The 24,337-nt window shown below is 38.0% G+C and overlaps 1 protein-coding gene and 1 long non-coding RNA gene across 2 annotated transcripts; one reads left to right on the top strand and one right to left on the bottom strand.

The window, feature by feature from the left end:
* Window positions 1-328: 328 nt before the first annotated feature.
* On the top strand, window positions 329-2,068 carry LOC148880205 (uncharacterized). Its single transcript, XM_088962053.1, has 2 exons — window positions 329-1,190; window positions 1,935-2,068. Exon 1 carries the CDS (start codon window positions 465-467, stop codon window positions 1,074-1,076), a length of 612 nt encoding a protein of 203 aa, XP_088818179.1. The 5' UTR covers window positions 329-464; the 3' UTR covers window positions 1,077-1,190; window positions 1,935-2,068.
* A 6,459-nt stretch (window positions 2,069-8,527) lies between these two features.
* Window positions 8,528-12,771, bottom strand: LOC148880204 (uncharacterized). The gene is made up of 2 exons (XR_016104492.1): window positions 12,614-12,771; window positions 8,528-9,250 (listed from the first exon to the last, which is right to left on the bottom strand). It is a non-coding gene; the product is annotated as an uncharacterized LOC148880204 (long non-coding RNA).
* Window positions 12,772-24,337: the final 11,566 nt, after the last annotated feature.

Genomic DNA, 24,337 nt, shown 5'->3' with positions numbered 1-24,337 from the left:
TGGGTAACCCTTCATCAACTAAACACAATAAGGCTAGCTCAATCTGAGCTTAGCCCTTTTCAATCAAATATGGGCAGTTGAATGGTTGAGAGAGAGAGAGAGAGAGAGTTTTGAGACATGAGAGAGAATCAATTAAACCAGCAGTAAAAAGCCTAAAAATCAAAGGGACTTTTGGTCTGTGTATAGGGCCTTGTACCCATGATTGAATTATTGCAAGATGACAAAACAACTAAATGAGGACTCTGGCACATGCATCTTCACATGCACCTCCACCGTTATTATTCCTCATCACCTATACCTAATCATCTCATGTGATCAATCTCTTGTCAACAATTTCATATGTTCTCACTATAACTACCACCCCTCCTTCCCATCACCACAGATGCTACCCAGTGGATCTCTCCTCTGTCCTACCTCTCTCTCTCTCTCTCTTCCCCCTCTGTCTCTTCTTCCATTAAGCAACCATGTTCTCTTCTTGTAAACATTGTTTAAGCCCTCTACGAAAGTGGGTCTTAACCTTTAGTCAGCAAATCAAGTCCCTGAACAAGGTCGAGATACGCAAAAGGAGAAAACCCAGGAGATTTTCTTCCGGTTTCAACTGGATTACTTCATCAATCACAGCCATGGAAGTGTCTAACCAGCTGGAGCAGGTGTTTAGGCTCATCGATGCCAACGGCGATGGGAAGATATCTTCGTTAGAGCTCGGGGAGGTGCTCCTGTGCCTTGGGTACGAGAAGTCAAGAGCTGCCAAGGAAGCTGAAGGAATGGTAAGAGAGGTGGATTGTAACGGCGATGGGTTTATTGACTTGGAAGAATTCATGGAGGTCGTCGGCGGTTACGACGAGGTGGGAGGCAGTGGCAGGGAAGACGAGCTCATGGATGCTTTTCTCATTTTTGATACCGATAACAACGGTTTCATATCAGCTAAGGAGCTGCAGAGAGTGCTAGTCAGCCTTGGATACAGTAAGTGCAGTCTCGATGAATGCTTTCTAATGATCAGAGCAGTCGATGTGGACGGTAATGGGCTGGTGGATTTTGAAGAGTTCAGATCAATGATGACAGGATGCTATGCTTAGGTTGAAGATGAATTTGGATGAACTGATGCTCAACCTTTGTAATTGAGAGAGCTGAAGCTTCTAATTAATGGTGATGAAGAATGAAGATAGAAGATCCTCCGTTCTACATATACGGTAAGAAGATAAACCATCTGTAATTGCTGTAAATGTATGTATCTACAACTAATAAAAAAGAGTGTTGATAGAAAACTGTGAGAAATTCTGAGCATATAAAAATCGTTAGAGAAGATTAGACCCACAAGGCCACAACTTAATTTTCTATTGGTTATTGTGCCTTTTTAGACTCTTTTTCCGATCTTTCTTTTAATGGGCTCCGAAGAGATAGACTTGTAGGCCGGATGGATGTAGATGTAGTGAAGTATGTAGACTGTATAGTTGGGGAATTACCAACCCGAGCTTTGTAAACAAGACTGAGTACTTGATTAATCCGGCCATTTCATTAAAATATTAAACATGAATCCAGAATTCTAGATATATTGTACTTGGGCGGTATTCCATTTGTGATTTGACCATTTGAAGTTGAGAATTGAGATGCCAAGCTCATCATCTTGAAATTTGTTAGGGTTTAACCAATTGAAACCGGGGAAAATGGCAGGATTGAAAGGTGGGCTCAAGAACCCACCATCAAATTGAAAGCAAGAGGTGGGTTGGGAGGTGTGGGTTCAGACTATGCAGATCTCCCAGCCTGACCCATCTAGCTCCTCCCTCACAACTCAGTGTCTTCATGCAGCAGTAACCTGCCTTGCCTAAATTGCTCATATTATCAAGTTTATTTGACAAATTCTAGCTTAATTATATTTGAAATTGGGTTTCGGGGATTGTATTTGTATCCAGTTATCCACTATTTCGTTTGTCCAGTACTTGTTAGGTCGGTGCAGGGCGGTATCTCAGGCGGCTGGCCGGTCCATGAAATGAATGGTAGCCAAAAAGTAGTGATCATCTTCCCCATAACAAGCCAAAAGAATAAATGAACGATGTTGGGAGTCCAAAACTTATCCGGCAGGGCACTTGGGAACAGGACAGGTGGAGCAGTTACATATTTTGTCAGGTCTGTGGATTTTCTTTAGTAAAGCACTAAAGCCGGTTGTACCAATCAAACCCTTTTCGGGAGCGGTGTGGTACGGGTTCAGCATTAGGCGCTAGCCGCAATAACAGCGAATAACATCGTTTGGTTGAGTATTTTTGTTGAGATTTGGCTCTCAACAAATAGTATTCCATTTGGAGTTATAGAAGATATTTCATGCATTTAATTTTTTTTCATTAAATTCAACACTTAATATATAAATTTGTATTTATCTTTATTGAATTATATATTTAAGTCTTCTTTTTTTTCATTTTTAAATTTTATTTAATTAAATCTATATATAATAAATTAATAATTCTAATAACATAAAAACATACTTTTAAAATCTACCTGAAAAAAAAAATAGTATTTTCATCTAGACAGTGGTAAGAAATTATACCATTTTGGGTCAAATGAATTAATCCATGTTGTCACAATTAAATAATAAAATTCAAAAATAGATAAAATACAAAAAATATAAAAATTAAAAAAATTGGGAACATTTTTAACATCATATATTTGACATATTAAGCAATAATAAGTATGATAAATAAGAAATGGAATGTAAAATTTAAAACCAATTAGAAATAAAACTATTTTCCTATTCTCTCTCATTAAAACTCATATTAAGGTTCTCTCATTAAATCCATAAGATTAATTTTAATATTATAAAAATAAATATTTTGAAAACAAAACTATTTTCTTCCCTCCCAATGGTGAGTTAGCAATTCAACCACTTTGGGTTAAATGGGTTAATAAATAATGTTGATGAGGGATAACTTGACCCATCAAATGATGTGATGACACGTGGAGTGACAAAACGATGAGGTGACACCTCAGCGACCTCGGTGACCTCAGCAATCCCAGTCACCTCTTAAACCTCGGGTCACCCAGCTAGACCAAGGCTCAAATAGCTCAACTATATGCATCGATCTACCGAGATGCCACGTAACCTCTATCCAAAAGCAAGCCAACTGTCTTCGATCTCCTCGGGATCACGAGACCACGTCAGCGGAGTTCATCTTCTCCCCACCCAATTCAGACGGACCTGGATAAGCTTTATCAGCTTATGCAGAGTCTGTCTTCATGTGCGAAACCAAACTCCATAAGCAAATTTCATTAAAGACAGCAAAGAGTTACATCATCAAAAAAAATTCAGGCCGAGCTCGGAGGCTCGACACATTACACATATACAAGGGGGTCCAAGAAAAGAGGCAAGATATTTAAAATATCATGGGCTCCTCGACCCCACCACCAACCACCTTAGTGGCACCGACATCGGCCCCAACAACTTGCTCACTAGCTGCAGCTCCCTCGTCGACCCCATCTTCCTCATCCTCGGAGTCAAGCTCTAGATCAACCCGATCTGTCATCTCGTTTGTGCAAGCTAAGGACTTTATCTTGGAAAGGTTGACCTCAGGGTACACTGACCCCACCAGCATTCGGCACAACTTGAAACCTTGGCAAAAAGTGTTGGTGCCGAACTCCTCCCTTTCCTTCAAGAAGTTTGACAAAGTCTTGATGTTCTCAACAACTCGAACCCTGGCAGATTGAACCTCGTCAAGGAGTTGTTCTTCGCACTAGGCGAAGAGAGCTTCCTTCTCTTGCAGCTCCTGGCTGAGCTTCTCGATGTGAAACTCCAGCTCACCGATCCAGTTCCGATCTACGACTAGCTCATTCTTCAAGCCGCTGATGAATGAAAAGGCCCATACGCCCCGAGACTACTACTCGCTCGTCGTCGCCTCAGCAGATTGGGCCCTCGCTAGATGCCATTCAAATTGCCCAACTAGGGAGTAAGTCAAAGTGTTCGCCTACAAAAGAAAATAGAAGCAAAGTATGGCACACAGATCGGGAATAGCATGATGAGGAGATTGGGAACTTACCATCATGAGATAATGCATGATTTTGTCGCTGAGCTCGCCAGGATGCACTTCACGAATTTCAGCGACCTCGGGGAATACAACCTCCTTGCTCTTAATTAGGGCAGTCTGAAAATCCATGATGGTGTGCCTCCCCTCAGAAATGTCCTCTACGTCCAAACTATCGGTCGCTGTGGCCTCGGGTGGTAGACGACATGCCTCGAATGTCTGGACAAGTTCCTCAGTCTCTAGTGAAGTCCTCTCCGGCTGATCTTCTCCGACCAGGTCGACCACCAGCACTGTCTTGGCAGCACTTGGTGTTGTAGGCTTAGGAGTCGATGATACTCGAGGTGCTTCCTCGTCGGCTACCTTTCTCTTCTTCTTCCTCATGTTTTGAAGCAACTCGACAATTGATACGCTCGACATGTCTCCTACACGAGAAGCCTAAGAGTTAGTCGAACTAAAATGAAGTAAAGAAAGGGAACGCTCGAGCCTGAGACGATGACCTACCCAAAGGACTCAGCCCTACCTGGATCAACTTCTCCTCGGCCAAGAACTCACTCAGCATCAACCGACAGTCCACAATGTTCCGCACTCTGGCCTGCACCTACTCGCTCAAGGTCTCATCCCTAGAGTCTCTCACCTCCTCTCTCTCCAGGACGTCGAGAACGACCATCCGCCAGGCACCTCAAGGAAGAAATACTTCCTCTACCAAGTTGGCACTTTGGAAGGGAAGCCGTGTAAAATCTTGTACCTGGGTCGGTAAGACAAGTAGTAACTATCCCTACCCGAGGTGCTAGCAAGGTTGTGTTTTATTTGGCAAAGGCCGACAAGGTCCTAACATCTAGGGGAAGGCCACTATGATGACAAAGGGAAATTGTACAGATCAAAGTGCGGACTGAATTCAGGTGCAGTTGATAGAGGCTAATATTGTAATAGTTTAGGACCTCGGGGACAAATGGATGAAAAGGAAACTAGAGACTTACCTTTAGATCCTCCTCGAAAACAGTGACCTCATTCTCCTCATGCTTCCAAGGGAACGCCCCAAGAGGGAGGAAGTCGCCGAACTGGTTAGGGATCCTATACCGAGCCGCAAGTCCGTAAATCTCATTAGCAGAAAGTCCAGTGGGACCAAAGTGGTCTGGTACCTTGGCCTTAGATTGCTAATGGGAAGACAAAGCCCCTTTATGGGAACCTCGTCGGTCCTGGACCAAGGACCCCCTCCTTGGCCTGATCGCGCTGCCCTCTCTCCTCTCTAGACTCACCACTAGACATAATAGAAAAAGCAAGGGAAGACAACTCACCAAAGGAACAAAGTGACCGACCTCGTCGACCTAATCGAAAACTCCGACAATACTGTGCTCTGCGACCTCAATATGCACCATAACTCAGTTATGACAAATAGATCCAACGGTTCCCAAGGGTGCGACTATTCATATTCTAAGGCGAAAACAATTGAGCGTGTTTTTAATGTCCACGGAGCTTAATGCTCGCGTGACGTCTGTGCGTACCCGATATGCGACCTCGCCCCCAAGGTCGAAGTAGTTGAGTTGACTAAATTTGAACCATTGGTTGAACCACGGCTAAACTGAAGTCCAAGCCAAATCTCCTTGACTCAATGATACTCCCGCACTGAGTTGACCACGTTGGGCTTGGGAGTAGGGGCAATTTATGAGGGATAATTTGGCCCATCAAATGATCTGACAACACGTGGAGTGATAGAAAGATGAGATGACACCTCAGCGACCTTAGTGACCTTAGCGATCCTAGTCACCTCGCACACCTCAGGTCACCCAACTAGATCAAGGCTCAAATAGATCAGCTATATGCACTAATTTGTCAAGATGCCATGTAACCTTTATCCAGAAGCAAGCCAACTATCTCCGATTTCCTCGGGATCACGACACCACATCAACAAAGGTCACCTTCTCCCCACCCGATTCGGATGAACCTAGATAAGCCTTATCAACTTATGCAGAGTCTGTCTTCATGCACGAAACCAACTCTGAATCAAACAGACCGAGGATCTCGAACATGCATCATGAAGCCCATGACAGCTCGCCTATATAAAGGCCTTGCCTCTAGCCTCACAAGGTACGCGCGATTCAGCACTCTCATCACTCTAGTTCTCTCGCTCTTTAGCTCTCTAAATAACCTCTAGTTCACTAACTAAAGCATCAGAGTGCCCACACCAAGTAAAGCACCCCAAACACTTTGACCTCCTTTTTCTTGCAGTTCGACTGCAGTTCGACTAGGCAACCTCGCTAGCTTGACGTTCGAGTTGTCCTCTAGTAGGGATTACTAGATCACGCATCATCGAATGTCATATTTAATAATAAAAAATTAAAATTTATCAGATTTATAATATAAAAAATAAAAAGAATTGGACATATCTCTAATATTGCATATTCATTATACTAAATAAAAATATATATGAAATGTAAAATAATTTTATTAATTATGAAAATGGAATGCCAAAGTTAAAAGCAACCTATAAATGAAACGATGTCACAATCAAATAATAAAATTTTTAAAAATATAAATATAAATAATAACAAAAAATAGAAAAAAATTGGGCACATATCTAATGTTACATATTCATAAAAATAAATATTGGGTACATCTCTAATATTATACATTTATTATCAATGATGGAAATGTAATATAAAATTTAGTGTCAACCTATAAATCAAATTATTTTCCTTTTTGGGTTGTGGGTTAGTGGTTTGGGTCAAACGGATTAACCAATGATATGATAGTTGAATAATAAATCTTTAAAAAATAAAAAAGTACAAGTAATCAAAAGAATATATAAAAAATTATATATTAATTATGTCAAACAAAAATGAAGTATAATAAGTAAAAAATATTTATATAATGTAGAAGATATATAATTTAAAACAAATCTAAAAGCAAAACTATTTTCTTATCTAGATGGTGGGTTAATGATCCAAGTTTTCAAAGAAACTCATGATGCCATAATTGAATAATAAATATTTAAAAAGGATAAAACACAAACAATGAAAAAGTATAAAATTCTATTGCATTTGGAAACATTTATAATGTTATATATTCATCATAATAAATAAAAATAATTGTTTAAATAAAATTTATTTTTATTTATGGCAAAAATTAATGTACACAATTTAATAATAATAATAGTAATAGTAATAGCAATAATTGTTATTGAAATTTAAAGTCCACATGCAATGCACGTGCACATTTATTACAAGCATTTGAGTTTATTTTTAATCATATTGTTAATTTTGTTAATTTTTATCTTAATTATGATATATCTAAAATTCAAATAATTAATATGAAAAAAAATTGTAATGTGCAATACACATGCTTAATTACTAATGGTAAATAATGCATTAACATAAACCCTTAAAGCCCAAGGAAATAAGTACACTTGGTAAAAAGAATTAAAAAGCTCAGGCCAATTGAAGACTAACCCAAACCCAACTCAAACCTAACATGAACCCAGTCTAATCCTAACCCAACCCTACAAGTTCAGCTTGGGCTAGGATTAGGGCCGATGGTTCAACAACTTGGATTGGATGAGGGTTGACCTCAATCCGACCTAACCTGGCCCAACTTCCACCCTTAGCCATGTTTGGTGAAAAACCCAATGGAGAAGTACAGACAAGCCCAATGCAAATTTCCGATCTTCATTGCAAAGGTATAAACATTCAAAAGGTCAAAAACCCACACTCTTTGCACCCATACCCGCCTATGAATTAGCATCAATTCCAAGCTGGCACCCACCCCAAATGTACTTTGAGCCTACAAATTCTGAACCTTGGTTGAACTGTCATTCTCCCAAAACCCAAAAAGCCCCAAAAGGTTTGCATTAGCTAAAAAGCTAACTTTCCGATGAAGCTAATCTTGGTAATTCCTTACTTTCTTTGAAGCGTTCAGTCATCGCAGCTCAATCAACACTGAAGCCCTTCCAAACAGATCCCTAGTCTGCGAGTTTTTTGACTTACACACTAGGCCAACAAGCCATATATAATGATCGAGATTTTTCTTTATTATTTGCCTATTTCTTTTTCCTATTCCTGCACTCAGGTGTTTTCCCTTTTTTCCTTATTTGTCACAATTCAACCTTCAATTAAGGAATATTGAAAATGTTCTCCAATCGCGTTTACTTTTTAGAAATGGATCCTTGGAACCCTCACTTGATACTAACAAGTAAATCACATATCACTGCATCAAATCTACCATTAGAAATTTCTCTCAATTCAACTATTAAAATGAAACAACAGCCAACCAGGTGCAATACAACTGCAGTCTGCAGATTTCTGCTTTCAGCGAAGCTGAACAAATGCTGGAAAGCAGTCCTCCGAGTGTCTGCATCTGAAAATTCAAAATTTTGAACTTAATTTTTTTCTTTTACGTTAGAAATTTTAACAAAGTCAAATTGTCATTGAAGTACAGAATCCTGCTTGAAACGCCACATATGGATCTCAATTTGGTTAGCTCAGCCTGGTTAGCTTTACATTTTATTCTATCACTATTCTCACTTCAGTAATAAAATCAATTTTGATCTGCTTTTTGGTCAAAAATATGTCCCACATGAAAATTAAGCCCTCACACAAGAACGAAAATAATAGATGGGGCAATAAGCACAAAATCATTAAAAGGAAAAAAATAAAAAAAACAGTTGGCTTCAAAAGAAAATAGCAAATGGGAAGCCTTGAATGTTATAATCCAGAACGCCACCATAGTTGGCCATCTTGTATACTATAAAGTGCCATGTTTCATACGAAACCTGACAATGATCATGTGGACAACCTAAACTTCAGTTCGACCATTATAACAGAATGCAAACTCAAACCAGCAAAATAGCATGAATATTTGATCAATCACATTTAATCCTTCTAATAAACCGTTGCATTTGAATTCCATAAACTTGTCTCCTGTGAAAAGCAGTTTCTGGTGATCGGATCATAAACAATGTTACTACTTCGATTTCTTGTACAACCTCTGGCTCATCAGGAATTCAACTCCTTTTTGGATATGATTATATATGATGCATGCTCCTACAAGAAGTTTAACTAATATTTTTAACGGGTAGGGAGACTCTGAGTTCAGAACAACATGTCATTTCACGGCCAAATATTTGATGGGATTTTGTAACAGTAGAAGCCCATACTTGAATCATTCTATGGAATTTCCTGGAGGTTAACCGAACACCACGATATGGGAGGCATTTAGTGTATGCCGCATCGACAAGATAGATTATTCACCTATAATACCAAAGGAAATAGAAACATGTTGATATTGCTTACTGCTAATCAGTTGAAATGTAAAGGATGAGAGAGAGAGAGAGAGAGAGAGAGAGAGAGTTACATTCTGCTCATTATATTACAAATTTGAGTGTAAAGGATAAGGGATACTGGAGTTCATGTTTCTAAACTCAAATTCAAGATCATTGATTTTCCCATTGCAAGGGGAATCTAAATGCGGATCACTTCTATCAAGCCTTTTATAAGTACAGATCCAAGATCATTGACTGTCCCACCATGAGGGGTCAAGGAAGTTCCTAGTAGTAAGGAATCAGAGGTTGGCATTAAGGTCTAAATCATGCAATCCCTTACAGCTGAAGAGAAATATCACTAGAAACCACTTAATCCTTGAAGAAAAATGTAGGTGGTCTTCAGAACCACTTAGGCGATACCCCCTTTTAATTTGCTAAGCACATAATGTCTTTAATCTTTCAAAAAACCGGAGTACAGAAATATTGGGCATAATTCCTTTACATATCTATGGATTTAGAATTAGCAGTCAAATACTTCATTTACAAGGAAGGGGTTAGTGAAATACATGTACAGTCCTATTTTTTTATAATAAAAGAAAATTTTATTAAAAAAAGAAGAAAATTACAAGGAAGGTGACCAGAAGTCACCCGAGAGATAAGAAAAAAACAAACGACTTCCCATACAACACTCCAAACCAGCCAAAATACATGAAGAGTCCTTTGGTCATTTTGTTCTAGAAGGCAGAGTAAGTTAAATGATTTAATGGCAATGCTAATGAACCAAGAAACCAGTTAATTTTCTTGTAAATTGCTCTTGATTTTTTAGAAGATGCACTGATTTTTTATTTAACCTGAGTTTCCTGTCAAATTCAATAAGGACATGCATAAAAGATGTAAGTGGTGGTACATACTACAGATTCATATTGTAACCATTTTCTCCTGAAAATCAGGTCAGGAGATGCCTTTTATAAGTGTATCCTTTCATGAAAAAAAATAGTTTCCTTAAATCACTGTTGATTGGTGACAATATTGGTTTTTCTTGAGCACGACCATCTTAGCTAACATTCCTTTATTTCATTAATGTGTTTCTCAGGTTGTATCCACCTTTCTAACTTCCCCACTCACCCATCTCAGCATACCTCATCTTGGCTGCTAATATTAAGCATGTTTGAGTTGAATGTAAAAAATTTTGCTCCATAAGACAATGGCTGGTCAGTCTTATAACCATCCAATTTGACTTGGATTTGCATCTCCAGTTCAGCCTCTCAAAGATCTACTTCCAGGGTTAACAGATATATATATATATATATATATATATATATATATATATATATATATATATACTGGATAAAGATTACAACTGCCACCATCCAAGGGCTGGATGGGGAACCCTTTGATAAAAATGCCTCAAAAACAGGCCCAAAATAACTCCTACCTATTGACTCTTTATTTAGCTAAAGCATCAGCCATACCATTTGCTGATCTTCTTGCCCAATTAAACCTCACCCCAATCTCCCTTGCTAAACTCAAGATTCCTCTTAGCTGTTGTCTGAAAATCCAGGTGCCCAAGCTTCTAGATTGCAGCCTGCCTATTACCAGTTTGGAGTCTCCCTCTGCTTCTAACTGCTGCAGTCCCCATTGCTTTGCCAATCTGAGGCCTTGGAGTAAAGCGAGAACTTCTGCCCTTAAAGAGTCTCCTACTCCTATAGGGCCTGAATTCATGGCCAGCACACTACCCCTTTCATCTCTGAAAACTCCCCCCACACCCGACCCGAGGGCCCTGGGTTGCATAGAGAGCTTCCATCAAAATTCAGGGTTAACATATTCCTCAACCTAATCTTCCTTACAGTCAAACTAAGATTATAGAATGCAGCCATTTTAGGATACCTCTTCACCATCAATTTTAATGCCTGATTCCCACTCATCTCTGTCTAGATTCTCTTCATGTAACCAATATTAGACTGGGTTATTTTGGAACATTTAGTTTTAAAACCTCTCTCTAAATTTATTATTTAATATTGGCCCCATCTTTAGTCGCATCAATGAGTAAAATGCCAATTTGAAGTTCAAAAAACAAACTACAGGACCTTCTCTCATACATAACCATCTATATGTTTGTCTATAACCAAGGTGAAAAGACATGCTAAACGTAAACCATTGTGTCACAAAGTTTATGTAAGTTACAGCTTTCTTATAAATGTCCTGAATCATGTAAAGTTATCCTCTCGGGACTCCATTAATTCCTAGTTTCCTACAACCCACCAAATTCCATCATCCAAACCCATTTGGCATGATCATAATTAAGCTTCCCTCATTTATCAAAAAAATAATAATAACAATAATAATAATTAAGCTTCCCTCCCTAAGGCTCACTCTTCATCATCATATCTTCATTTTTAAATGAGTTTAGAATCAAAGCAGCATGTAGGGCTGTCAACAGGCAAAGCTCAATCAAGCTTTGCCTACCTCCACTTTGGCTCATGAACTTTTAGTTGGCTCAGGTTCTCCTAGGGCTCGTGAAGAGACCAAGGTGGACAGCTTGGGTTCTGACCATGTAGTTGCGAATCTCAGGCTCGACATTTCTTACAAATGTTGCATCAAAGTTTCCTAATTTTGAAAACAATAACTACAGAGGCATCAAAAGAGTTCCCGCTCCCAAGTCTCAAGGAAAGCACTCTAAGCATAACAAACATATATAATAAAGAGGGGAAAAAAGGCCATCACCCAGTGCTGGTACTGGTACCAGCTATCTGGTGTCTTGGGAGGCTGAAATGGAAATGGACCTAACCACCAGCATTTTATGGCCACTCTCAGACTCAAACCCGCCTTGTCATGTTTGTTAGCCCAAGGTTTAAGATTTAAGAAGAAGTTATTTTAGTTCTGCTAGAGTTTCCAATTACCTATAAAACGCTAACCCTGAGATTATTTTCTATTTTTCTTTGATAATCTTTGAAATTCCTATTCATGTAAATATTCATCTAAATAAAGTCAAAAAGAGAAAAGAAAATATAGAAAAAATAAACTAAATTTAGGCTCTCAGCACACACCACAGGAAAATAGTCTAATAACATACAGCATTTAAGAGTCAGGAGATTTCTATTTAGTTTTCGATCCAAAACCATCTAACACCATCAGAATAAACAAGCAAAGAAATCAAAATTTCAACCGGCTTTTCATTGCTCTCTAGGTGAGCGAGTTTTCAAACGTTGTAGCAATTGCTGAACATATTGGAGAGGAGAAATAAAAAGAATAATAATAAGAAAAGAAATAAAACAATAATAGGTAAAACTGAATGTAAAATCCTAATTACAGTTCCGGAAAAGAACAGATTCAAAGAGGAATCGAGGGTTACCAACAAGTTGTCGAGGAAAGGAGAAAAATTTTCGGTGTTTTTCGCCCTTTTTTGTTGGGATCTCCATTACAGAGATTAACAGGTGACTGAAACGGGATAATCGCTAGTTGCTGCCTACTGGCGGAGTAGCGGGTAGTATTGGAGTGGGCTACTGGGCCAAGTACGAGAGTTTCAAACAGGTTGACCGTTTACGTACGTACCCAAGGCCCATAAAACAAGGCTTATCCTGGTTAACCTTGGGTTGGGCTGGGCCCTGAAATGCTTGGTTTATGTGGATCGGGCTGAACTGATTATTATTTCCATGGTCTTTGCATGAAAAAACCAAATCAGAAAATACTGTAATCTAAGTAGATTTTGGTACATTAATGAAGGGGCTGTTTGGCTTAATAATGGCTTGAATAACTGAATGAGTGACTTACTGTTTTGTCTTTTGTAGATAATATGATTAAATAATAAAATATTTAAGGGTATTTTAATTGACCCATAACCTGCTTAATAACCAATTTATTCACTAAAAGAAAAATTAAGAAGTCATTCAATTCAGCCACTTCAGTTATTAAGCAGCTCATAACCTACTTAAAGCAGTCTTATGAACGCTTTCTATACCGGAAAAACTTAAAACCAATCAACCGGTATCATAAAAGTGACAATCAATCAGTGATAGTAGACAGAACAAGGTGCACGTGAGGCCCATTGGACAAATCAGAAGAACATGCATTTTGGTAAGTCTAATCCTGCACTTCTTATTTTGGAGGGGTGTTGAATGACCGTCTCAAATGCTAAAGTCATCAGTGTGATATGTTTTCTATCAACACGTGTAAAATGAGATCAGATTAATTGGTCTTTGATAGGGTCATGGGACCAACTGTTATAATCCATAGCGGTCATAAAGTACATGTGGCTCACAACCAGTCACTCTCTCACTTGCATTTATGACTGGTGTGGCCCAAAAGAATTGGGCCCATAGCCCGTTATACAGCTATCCAGTTTAGTTAATCCTATTCCTTTCTTGTATATCATATTTTACAAATACTAGTAAATATGTACGTACATTTGCATGAGGCAGTATCTCTAAGATAAAATTATTTAAAATTTATGGTCACTTTTTATAATTTATTTATTCAAAAATTAATTAAGGTATTAAGTTGACAGTTTCTGAACAGTTATAATTCATGGTTCCAACACCCAGGCAGTTTTTAAACGGTTATAAGTGGACAGTTTCTGAAGTAAGAGAAAATGACATTTTTTATACAATCAGGATAAGCTGGAGACAAAATCATACACACCCGGCTGAAATACCTATCATGGTTGAACAACCGGTGCTTACTGTGGGCCTCATCTGGGACTCAGCACATTGGCATATTCAACCATGATAGGTAATTCAGCAAAGTGTGTATGTTTTTGTCTCCAGCTAATCTGCTCCCTTTTTTATATCCATTGTATACTTAGATAGAAGGGTAAAAAACGTCCAACAAAAATTCCAAAAAGAAAGGGCATTTGCTCTTTTATAGGTAGTATAGATAGATATATTAATGGACTCAAGGGTGAAGAAAAAGCAGGGTTCGCATGAGGCCCACCAGCCATACGATGGAGAACCCACACACAATTCTATAGGTTTGATCCCACGCCTCTTTTTTTTTTTTTTTTTTTTTTTGAGTGATACCAAGCTAAGAAATATCCTTTCAGTCTAGTGGGCGTAGCAGAGGTAATGAAACCCCACAACACATCCCAACCACACATTGGAAACATCTCCATACTTGTGCGTTATTATTTGTGGGGAGATGTTCCCAATACACGGTGGGGTGTGCTGTGAGATCGGTGTGAGGTATGCACTGTGAGAAGTAAATCCTGATCATAAACAGTCCATTACCCAGGTCTAACAAATACGTTACTGTGACAGGTTGCACAATCTGATGGTCAAATATTGGATTGCCAGATATAACCCCCTAACTATCTACAATTTCATTAAGTGAAATTTTCTAACCATTTTGTGAAACTGTTTGGTTTGAAGGAAAAGGTAGGGAAAACTTTCCCTTCCTTTCCCTACCTTTTCTTTCAAACCAAACATAACCTAAGGTTGTTCTTGGTTTGAAAGAAAAGGTTGGGAAAGGTATAGAAACTTGTACAAACCTTGTACTAGTTTCCCTACCTTTTCTTTCAAACCAAATACAGCCTAAAATGAAGAATGTTCTGGTTTGGTAGTCTGTTCTCTAAGTGATTCATTATTTGCAAATGCTCAAGAGAATTCAATGGTTATGATTAGGGTTCTTTACCCATCAAGTACTTTTGAGTTTAAATTACTTTTCTTCTAAGATTTTGTCTTGCATTTTACCAAATTAGTGATTGTTCTAATGTGTCATTCAAATGTAAAGAACATCACTCAAGAAGTTTCATTTTGTTAAGCTTGCATTTTCGGAATATCAGATCTACTTATGCATAAATCTCTCTTACAAATTTGTATTGATCAATCCAAAATGTTTCAGGTAGAAACAGCAATGATGCCAAACACAACCTAAATGAGATCTCTACAAGTAACTAAGAACTAGGAGATGAGATTACTCGTTTTCTTCTGCCCCATGTACGTGTCCTTTGTTATCTCAAGTGACAATCTTTTTAGGAATTTGAGTTATTGGTCCTTATTTATTTTTAAACATGAAGCAATCATAATTTCTTGTTAAAAATGGGTTTCATGAGAAACCATCATCTTTCAAGCCTCCTGACTTAATTTTTTTATTACATATTTTAATCCAAGTTTCATTTTATTTATCAAAATGTATAAAATATAAACTTTCAGAAGGTTTAAGAAAACAAATTTGTATTTTCACAAAACGATAAATCTTTCTTTCTGTATTCAAAGTTTGAAACACAACCACCTTTTCAAGACAAGATCTTGATCTATAGATAAATGCAGTTAACAAATCAGGAAAACATATATATTCAAGTTAAGAATTTAAAATGTAACCATTTAGTTCTCATTCTTAGTTTGGATTTAATTAATTCTTATAGTACATTTGCACAGATAATTGGCACTTCCAAATAGGCAGGAACCATTCTTTTTAATTTCTACTTTATGGATTTTAATATAGCTTTCTTCTGCTATAAAAAATGTCAAATTGTACTTCAAGTTACAGTTTTTCGCTAATTAATTCTTCCATTCACAATATAAGAATTCAAATCATCAATCTATTAAGATGGATAACACTTACATTTATTTATATCTGACTATTTTAAATGGAACAAAAATTCAAAAACAAATAGACCTATAGGGCACACTACTCCTTAGGCTATGTTTGGTTTGATAGAAAATAAGAGAGGAAACAGAAAGTTGAGATAAAATTTCCCTCAACTTTATATTTCTCTTTTTTATTCTATCAAACCAAACACAGCCTTAGGGACACCAAAGAACAACATATTAATTTGCAAACGTTATATTAGCTTAGCACTATTGTTATTCCATTTGTGAGAAAATACATTATTAATGAGGAATTAAGGATTGAAACTCCAATCAAAAGTGAGATATATGTAGTTGCCTTAGCCAATCCAAACATTCAACCTACCCAAGAGAGATAACAATGGTTAATTATAATTAACCCGAGATCAGTGCAGTTTCAATTTTCAAGTTGAACATGAATGAATGACCCAAGATCTCGATCTCAGTGTGAAAGGAAACCGTTTGAGTCGTTGACAAAATAGTAGCCATTTGTGATTGCGATTTACTTCCATCAGCTCTAGCAAGATGACTCCAAACCCATCGCTATCCAACACGTGGCAGCCTCGTTTTGGTTGGTTTTTTGCCTTCAAAATAATCGCAGTCATCGATGCGATGAACATTATTAAATTAACCCGAATCTGTAAGCTTTCAGTTGGTCTTCCCTGGAGGATAAGCTGATGAGGTCCAACAACCCATAGTCATCTCGAAAGGAAACCAGAGAGAGAGAGAGAGTTTCTGAGAAGGAGGAAGGAGGAAATTAGCTAAATGAAACAGTAAAACACTAAATTCGAGGTGATGGGTGCCAGTCACATGGTGATTGCAATTGTTTTTGATTCATTCAAGTGGTCCATGGATTAGTATCGATATCACAGAAATAATTGTTTATGGGGATGTGGTAATGGGTTGATTAATTTCTTTAATTATGTTAAAGAGCCTTGATTAATATATTATTAAGTCTAGTCATCACTAGAGCTACTGATCTAGCTCTTTAATTATAAAGGCTTCTGAGCTTTATATCTTTATTAATTTCTTTTTCTTCTTCTTCTTTCTAAAGGGAAGACTCTGCCTTCCTTGATTGAATACCACCCATCTTCCCATGTTCACAGCGATCCATGTATTATTCCATTTATATTATTGTCAGGTGGGCATGTATGCATAGATGATAGATGGAGCCCGTGACCTAAACGTTGCTAAACGGACAAAGCACATACAGACTTGAGAACTCAAAGTCTTGGATTTGGGGACTGCCCTATTTCACAATAACTACAAGCATTTAAATATCAATATGGAGATCCTACTAGGAGAATAACTCAATAAGAGATGAGTTCAAATTAAAATTTAAACACACACACAAAGGAAATTAACATCCAGACTGAACTCTATGTGGTCCTCAACAAAAACATCTAAGTCACGAGAAAATTATGGAAGTCTGTGAATTGATTAGAATTTAATTGGGCTTGCCCATGTGATTTGCCAAATCATCAATGGGAAACCAACAATTTGTGGGGTCTCATCCTTTACATTCTGATGCTACAATACTGAAATTTTAACAAGCATGTGTGTAGCATAATATATATCAAGTTTCTTCTTAATTTGTTCTCCTTTTGATGAAGAGGGTAGGGTTAACAACTGGTGATTGGGTGACTGAGAAGATGAAGGGGGAAGGGAGGCGATCGATCTCCGGGAGTTCACATTATCTACAACCATTGTTGCAGAACAATTCTTCGACCCGACCCTAATGAAAAATGAACACACCTGCATTTGCAATAAATTCAACATATCACACCAGTTGATTTTTTTTTTTTTTTATTTCAAATGTCGACGACGTGTCAGCATTCCACCGAGGGATTGCTGAATTGTTCTGCGACCACGGTTGTAGCTAGGTAATGTTTTCTCACTCTCATGCAAGGTCTATTGGCCCACTTATCGTCTTCAAGATCTACTCATTTTGGGCCTCATTAGGATGAAGAGGATGGTAGAAGGATTTTCTTTTTGTGTGTCTTCTTCTTTTCCTCATCTTTCCTTTGCAAGAAAATTACAAAGAGGAGTGTCCATCTCATTTCTTATTTCCCTTATAAAGAGGAATTAGACAAATCCTTATCAATGACCTACACATGTGGCAAAATATGCTCAAATCTTATAACTTGGCATTTCTAATTCAAGGGAAGACTTAGTAGACTATAGACTTTGATAACAAGACACCAAGATAAACTAAATTCTACATTGACCTTACTTGCATTGATGATTGATCCAATTAATTAATAACCTTGTTAGGAGGACATGATATTCCTGATTTGGATTTGGACTAACAAAAGATATTTGAAAAATAATATGTTGGATAACACAAGATTCTTATGTTACAACATAATATGTATTGATGGTTATCATTGTTCTGAATTAAATTTAAATGTGAATGTGTTCATTCACTCTGATTTCAATATATAGGTTTCCGGGGTTACCTATCTTTGTGTTTCTAACTTTTGAAACATATTCTCTTTTGTTTAATCACAGATTCCTATGTCACAGAATAATGTTCTAAACTAGGTTTCAATGTTGTCAAGTTCATTTAATTAGTTTTGTTAGAACGTTGGTTTTTTAATTTTTGTGCTTTGGTTCTTACTGAGATAGGAATAATGGTTCCTAAATGATCCTATATATATTTTCCCAAATTGCCTCTCACAAGTTCATCACAATCTCATCCATGTGAATGTTTGATCTTGATGATTCAACCCATCCCCATACATCATATAGACAGCCCATTAGATGCGTGGGGCATACATTCGGTAACTTTACAAAAAGGTGGGTTCTCATTTATTTATTTATGGAGTCAAAAAGGTGGGTTTCAAACAGGGATGAATGGGAACCATTAGAGCTCTTTATGGCCAAATAAATGAATGACAAGTCCAATTTCTATGTAATCATTGATCTCTTACCATTTGATTCTCAGTAGCTTTATCAAAAAAAGAAGTGCACTGGATTCTGATACAATGAACAATGAGCCAATTCCTATTTTAACTTGAGTTACAGAATCTACTCTAGGAATACACAATTCGCAATCAAAAATATTAAAAATCAGGAGGAGAGAGTATGGATTCAAACCAAGGAAATCAATGGACCAGATAGTCGTGGTCTCAAGCAGCCATATTTCCTTCATCTAACCATTTCGAGTTATGAATAAAAAGTAGTTCAGATGATAGAAAGCAGCACGTTACCTTTGTCTAGGAAGTAAGGTGAGCAAATCTCAGCTCCTTTATAATTATTGGGTCTCACAAGATTTGATAGAAACAAACAACAAGCATCGCTTGAACCTCTATGTGAATAAACTACTTGAGGTCTGGGCTCGGCTAAATTGAGCTCCGGCTTGGAACTCTTTCATTTCAAATGTGGGTTATATTTGGGCGAATTGTTAGGAATGTAGGACTAGTCCCAATAGGTGATAAAATAAGAGAATACAAGTAGATTAAGATTAAGATGGTTCCATCACACGCATAGAAGACTACCTACAATATCTATAAGAAGTAGGGTACTTACAGTTTGATTAACCAAACCGTGGCTGAATCAAAACCGAATTAAGCGATTTAGCTAACCAAATTTTTTATTCGGTTTCAATCAATTTGAATTTTTGTTTGTTTGTTATTAATTTTTTTTTTTTTTTTTCCTTTTGCTCACCTCTAAATATGATGACGATGATGATAGCATTCATGCATAAATACGAAACCCATATAGTTGGGAGAAGGCTCAGATATGATGATAGGATTCATGAATACGAAATCGATACAATTGGGAGAAGCCTCAGATATGATGATGATTTGTGTAAATTGTAGATATATAGTTATTGGCGCCGGAGGTGTGAAACAAGATAAAAACAGTTTGAACAGAATTTTTTACTCAAAACCCTCGGGGTTTTGAACTTGTATTTCAAGTCATATTTTGGAATACTGATAGAACATTCTAGAGTTGGACAGCTGGCTATTTAATTGCCACATGTTACAGAAGAATTAATTACAGATGTATCTATAAACATCTCATACGCTCATTCAATACAATTTCGGAGAGTTTTCTTGCTAGATCTGTTCTCGCTGTTTTGATACAGTTTTACATAGCCTAAATTCCGATCCTAAATTGGAATGGTCCCATTCCAACCATGTTAGCTTGAGGACAGTCGAGAGCACTGTTTGTTGTCTGTTCTTCTCAGGAGAAAGGATGACTTCGACCTTCCAGCCTGATGGTGTTTGGCATCATGACCCTTTGCGTTTTAAGCATAGTTAGCAATGTAATAATGCACATCCAATTGTTCATTGTTTCTACACTAAAATGTGGTTGATAAAGATACATGCATGCCAGAATGCATCTTCTGTTTATGGTTTTGCACTCTATGTATTTGTATTTATACTCTTTCCAAAATGAGCTCAAGAATCATTTACGATTGGAGCTCCCAAGATTCTTTCAGCCTGGCCCTTTGGATCATTTCATCCAAGCAGGTGATCACTCATATTGTGACCCCCTCTGCCGGCCGACTCCGAGCGTATACAAACAAGGATTTAATTTGCTCATTAATATTAAAATGCTGACATGGCTAATTATTTAAATGCAACTACATGCATGTAAACACCACGATGCCAAAAACCCTCTGGGCTCTGGGCTCTGGCCATTATCGAGGAGGAGAGTAGCATAGATTAAAATATAAATAAATACAAACTGTGTATGTTGACGTAAGGACATAGATATGGAACGAGTGATGAGAAAGAGAGGCAGCAGAGAGAGGAACGACAGAGAGCATCTTTCGTTCATAGTTTTGCGCTCGTGGGCCATGCATGCGAGCGTCTATGGTTTGGTGACTGAGGCTCCCAAGGTTCTCATTCAGCTCCCTCGGAGCATCCAAGCAGCAGCAGCAGCAGGAGGCCACCCCCAGGCCGCGGCCCGGTGCGCTCGTGCTGCCCCTCTGCCGGCCGAACACCTCCAACCCTTTGTCCCTCCCTCCTAACTCTGTCAGCGCTACATACGCGTCTTATTCCCCTCTCACACACTGCTAACTGGTTTCAGTTTTCACCATCCCAAGCTATGTAACGCATGGTCCACCAGCTGATCCATCCAGGCCGTCCATTCCCCCGCATATAGACATCAAGTTGGCAACCCTAAGCGTTGAAGTTGGAATTGTGAGCACTTTGGTGGTGAATTAATGGAGCTCCAAGCAATCCCGGAAAGGAGAGACGATGAGCGACAAAAGCATTAATGGCGTAGAGCAGTGAGGCTCGGGTTGGGTAAAATCTGGCTTAATTTGTTGGCAGGTTACGCACCACAGCACAGGTCCGACCCGTTCATTAATTAGACTGTGATATGGCCACCAATCCCGGAAAAATTTTCTCTTCTTCCACTGCCTCGCTGATTTTCAACCTGGCTCTCTGAATATATCCAGTTGAGACTCTGTCTACACATTGTGTGGAGATGATCTTCTTGAGTTTGGAGTTGCAGAGTTGAACGCATCGGAATTCTAGTTTGCACCCACAACTTGAGATATGGAATGAAGACAAGAAACAACACCTAGAATTATGGGACGAAAAAGTACTAGTTAATATAATTGCAATTGCATTCGTGTTTTCTATACTAGTTAAGTGGAACGTGCAGTGACAGAGAGAAAGAGAGAGAGAGAGAGAGAGAGAGAGGGGGAGGGAGGAAAATGAATGTGTTAAGTTTGTTGCATGGCCGTCTGGACGTGAAGCCAAGTATGGGGATTAATAGCTGCTTCTCTTTTACAACTCTAATGAAGGGTCTCTCACAGAACTCTATATTTGATATTTTTAAGTAAAAAAAAAAATCGCATCCTTTTGTTTCTAACATGATTTGCACCAACTTTTCACACTTTTTGCTGCAGTTGCAATCATTGGGAATGCAACTTTTACATCTCAAAAATTGATGCCAGGTTTTAAATAAGGGATAGCACAGATGACCAACAAGGCAATTAATCTTGTTTCAATTTTCCACCTTAGTTACTTTAGGGTTAGTGGTTACATTGTGATCATGTATAATTGAAGTTAATGTGTAATTTTTGAGTTAAACTGCAATCAATTCTGAGATGGTATCAGAGCACTGACCTAATTCATAGTTTTCAATGGCTAAAGGAAGTACAGTTGCTTCCGCTTCGGTCAATTATGCCACTTCCTATCCTTTAAACATGGGTAATATTGCTCATCTTCTTCCCATTAAATTGAATGGGGTATGTGGATGGTTGGGTCAAATGTCCACCACAGTTTATTGGTGGTGACTCAAGTGATAGTGATAGTGCATCCAATGTATCAACCCAAAAAATATATTAAGTGGAAACAAAATGATCAAATGATTGTTAGTTGGATCAATGCAACTCTTATAGAATCCACCATGGTTCATGCAGTGAGTTGCAACACATCTTCATCCTCCAGAGTACGGGTTCAACAACTTCATTTCCAACTAGCCAATCTCAAAAGAGGAACCTCTAGTTCTATTGCGTGTATTCAAACTATTCGTACAATTGCAGATAATCTGGCTGCAAGTGACAAGTCACTTAGTGATGAACATCTTATCCTCTGCACTCTAGGAGGGCTTGGCTCACAGTATGATGCCTTTGCAATTTCAGTTTCAACCCCTACTGACATACTTACAACTGATGATTTTTGTGGCATGCTCATAAGTCAGGAGATTCGACAAAATGACTTGCGAACTCCATCTAATCTTCCTATTGTATCTGTGAATGTGAATGCTGCAACTAAAACTAAAACTCAACAAGGGAGTGGAACCAATAGCTATAAGAACAGAGGTAAACCACCACAAGGCAAATTATAATCATTTTGGATCTCCAAATATGCACAGGGGTCAAGGGCGTGGCACCACTAACAAGAATGGAAAGGGAAGTAATGATGGTATATTTTGTCAACCGCAGCCCGGGCACGTTGCTGTGTATTGCCCTCAACGTTATAACCACGCCTTCTTAGGTGATCAAATCCAATTCCTTCAGTCATGTCTGGTATCCTGATTTCGGAGCTTCCAATTACCTTACTGCAGACATGAACAATCTTTCTATCCATTCAAAATATCAAGGCCCCGAACAAATTTATGTCGGTAACGGTGCAGGTTTGAAGATATCTCATATTGGTTCCTCAGAGATTTCTTCTTCGCTTCATCCTTTTCTTATGAAGGACATTCTCTTGGTTCCTAAAATCAAGAAAAATCCTTAATCTGTCCATCAATTTACTCGTGACAATAGTGTGTGTTTTGAATTTCATCCAACTTAATTTGTGATTAAGGATCGGGAGACGGGGAAGGAACTAGCTCAAGGCCCTAGTAAGAATAGTCTTTATCAGCTCTCAGTAGACAAGATCACAACCATCATCAAATAAATATTCTATGACAGGAGAATGTGTTAGTCTTCAAAATTGGCAATATCAATTTGGTCATGCAGCAACTAATACAACCAAACGTGTTCTTCATCGTCATCATTCTCTTTACGAGGCTTGCCACACTATTAAAAGTCATAGATTGTCTCTTCCTTCTAGTAATTCACCGAGTGTTATGCCATTACAATTAATTTTTACTGATGTTTGGGGACCAGCCCCAATTTCTTTTATGGATAGCTTTCACTATTATGGGTTGTTTGTGGATGACTATTCTAAATACTCATGGATATATCTGCTTTGTCGTAAATCTGAGGTGACTCCTGTCTTCATTACCTTTCAAAAACTGGTTGAAAATTATTTTAGTTGTAAGATCAAAGCAGTTCAATCAGACAAGGGAGGGGAGTATCAGACTCTCTCCAACTATTTGGTTGACAATGGTACTAGTTGAAAGTTATTTTAGTTGTAAGATCAAAGCAGATCAATCAAACTAGGAAGGGTATCAGACTCTCTCCAACTATTTGGCTGACAATGGTATATTAAATAGGGTTTCTTGCCCTCATACCCATGAACAGAATGGGGCTGTAGAGCATAAACAGTGTCATGTGGTTGAAATAGGTTTAGCTCTCCTACAGCAAGCTTCCATACCTTTTATTTTTTGGAGTTATGCCTTCAAAGTAACAATTTATCTTATCAACCGGTTGCCTACAAAGTTACTGCATTATTTGTCACCATATGAGAAGTTGTTCTCTGAGATTTCAAATTACAAATTTCTCAAGATCTTTGATTGCACTGTTTATCCATGGCTGAGACCATATCACATAAGGGTTATTTGTGTAATCGTCTATCCTCAAAAAGCATGTATATCTCTCGACATGCAATTTTTTATGAATACTCTTTTCCTTGTGCAAGAGCATCACCTCCTAATGGTTTTTCTCCACCAACTGATCCAGGTACTTTTATCTTTCCTATCTCCAATCCAGCTACTACTCTTTGTTCTTCATCTATTCTTCATCAGCACAGAGATACATCTCCATGTTCCTCATCGCATGATGATCATCCCTTGAAAACACATCTCCCTCTTCTACTAATTTAGTGCCATCTATAGTACCACCACCTCGGCATCACATGATTACCCGTTAACGTGAT

Source organism: Nelumbo lutea, chromosome 1 (genome assembly GCF_056320005.1).
Source record: "Nelumbo lutea isolate HS-2025 chromosome 1, American lotus-T2T, whole genome shotgun sequence".
Taxonomy (NCBI): Eukaryota; Viridiplantae; Streptophyta; class Magnoliopsida; order Proteales; family Nelumbonaceae; genus Nelumbo; species Nelumbo lutea.
The sequence above is the reverse complement of the archived record's forward strand: the minus strand, read 5'-3'. Positions and strand labels throughout refer to the sequence as shown.

Bases quoted from the DNA above. Each gene is read 5' to 3' on its own strand.
- LOC148880205 (XM_088962053.1), top strand. From the start codon at position 465: ATGTTCTCTTCTTGTAAACATTGTTTAAGCCCTCTACGAAAGTGGGTC.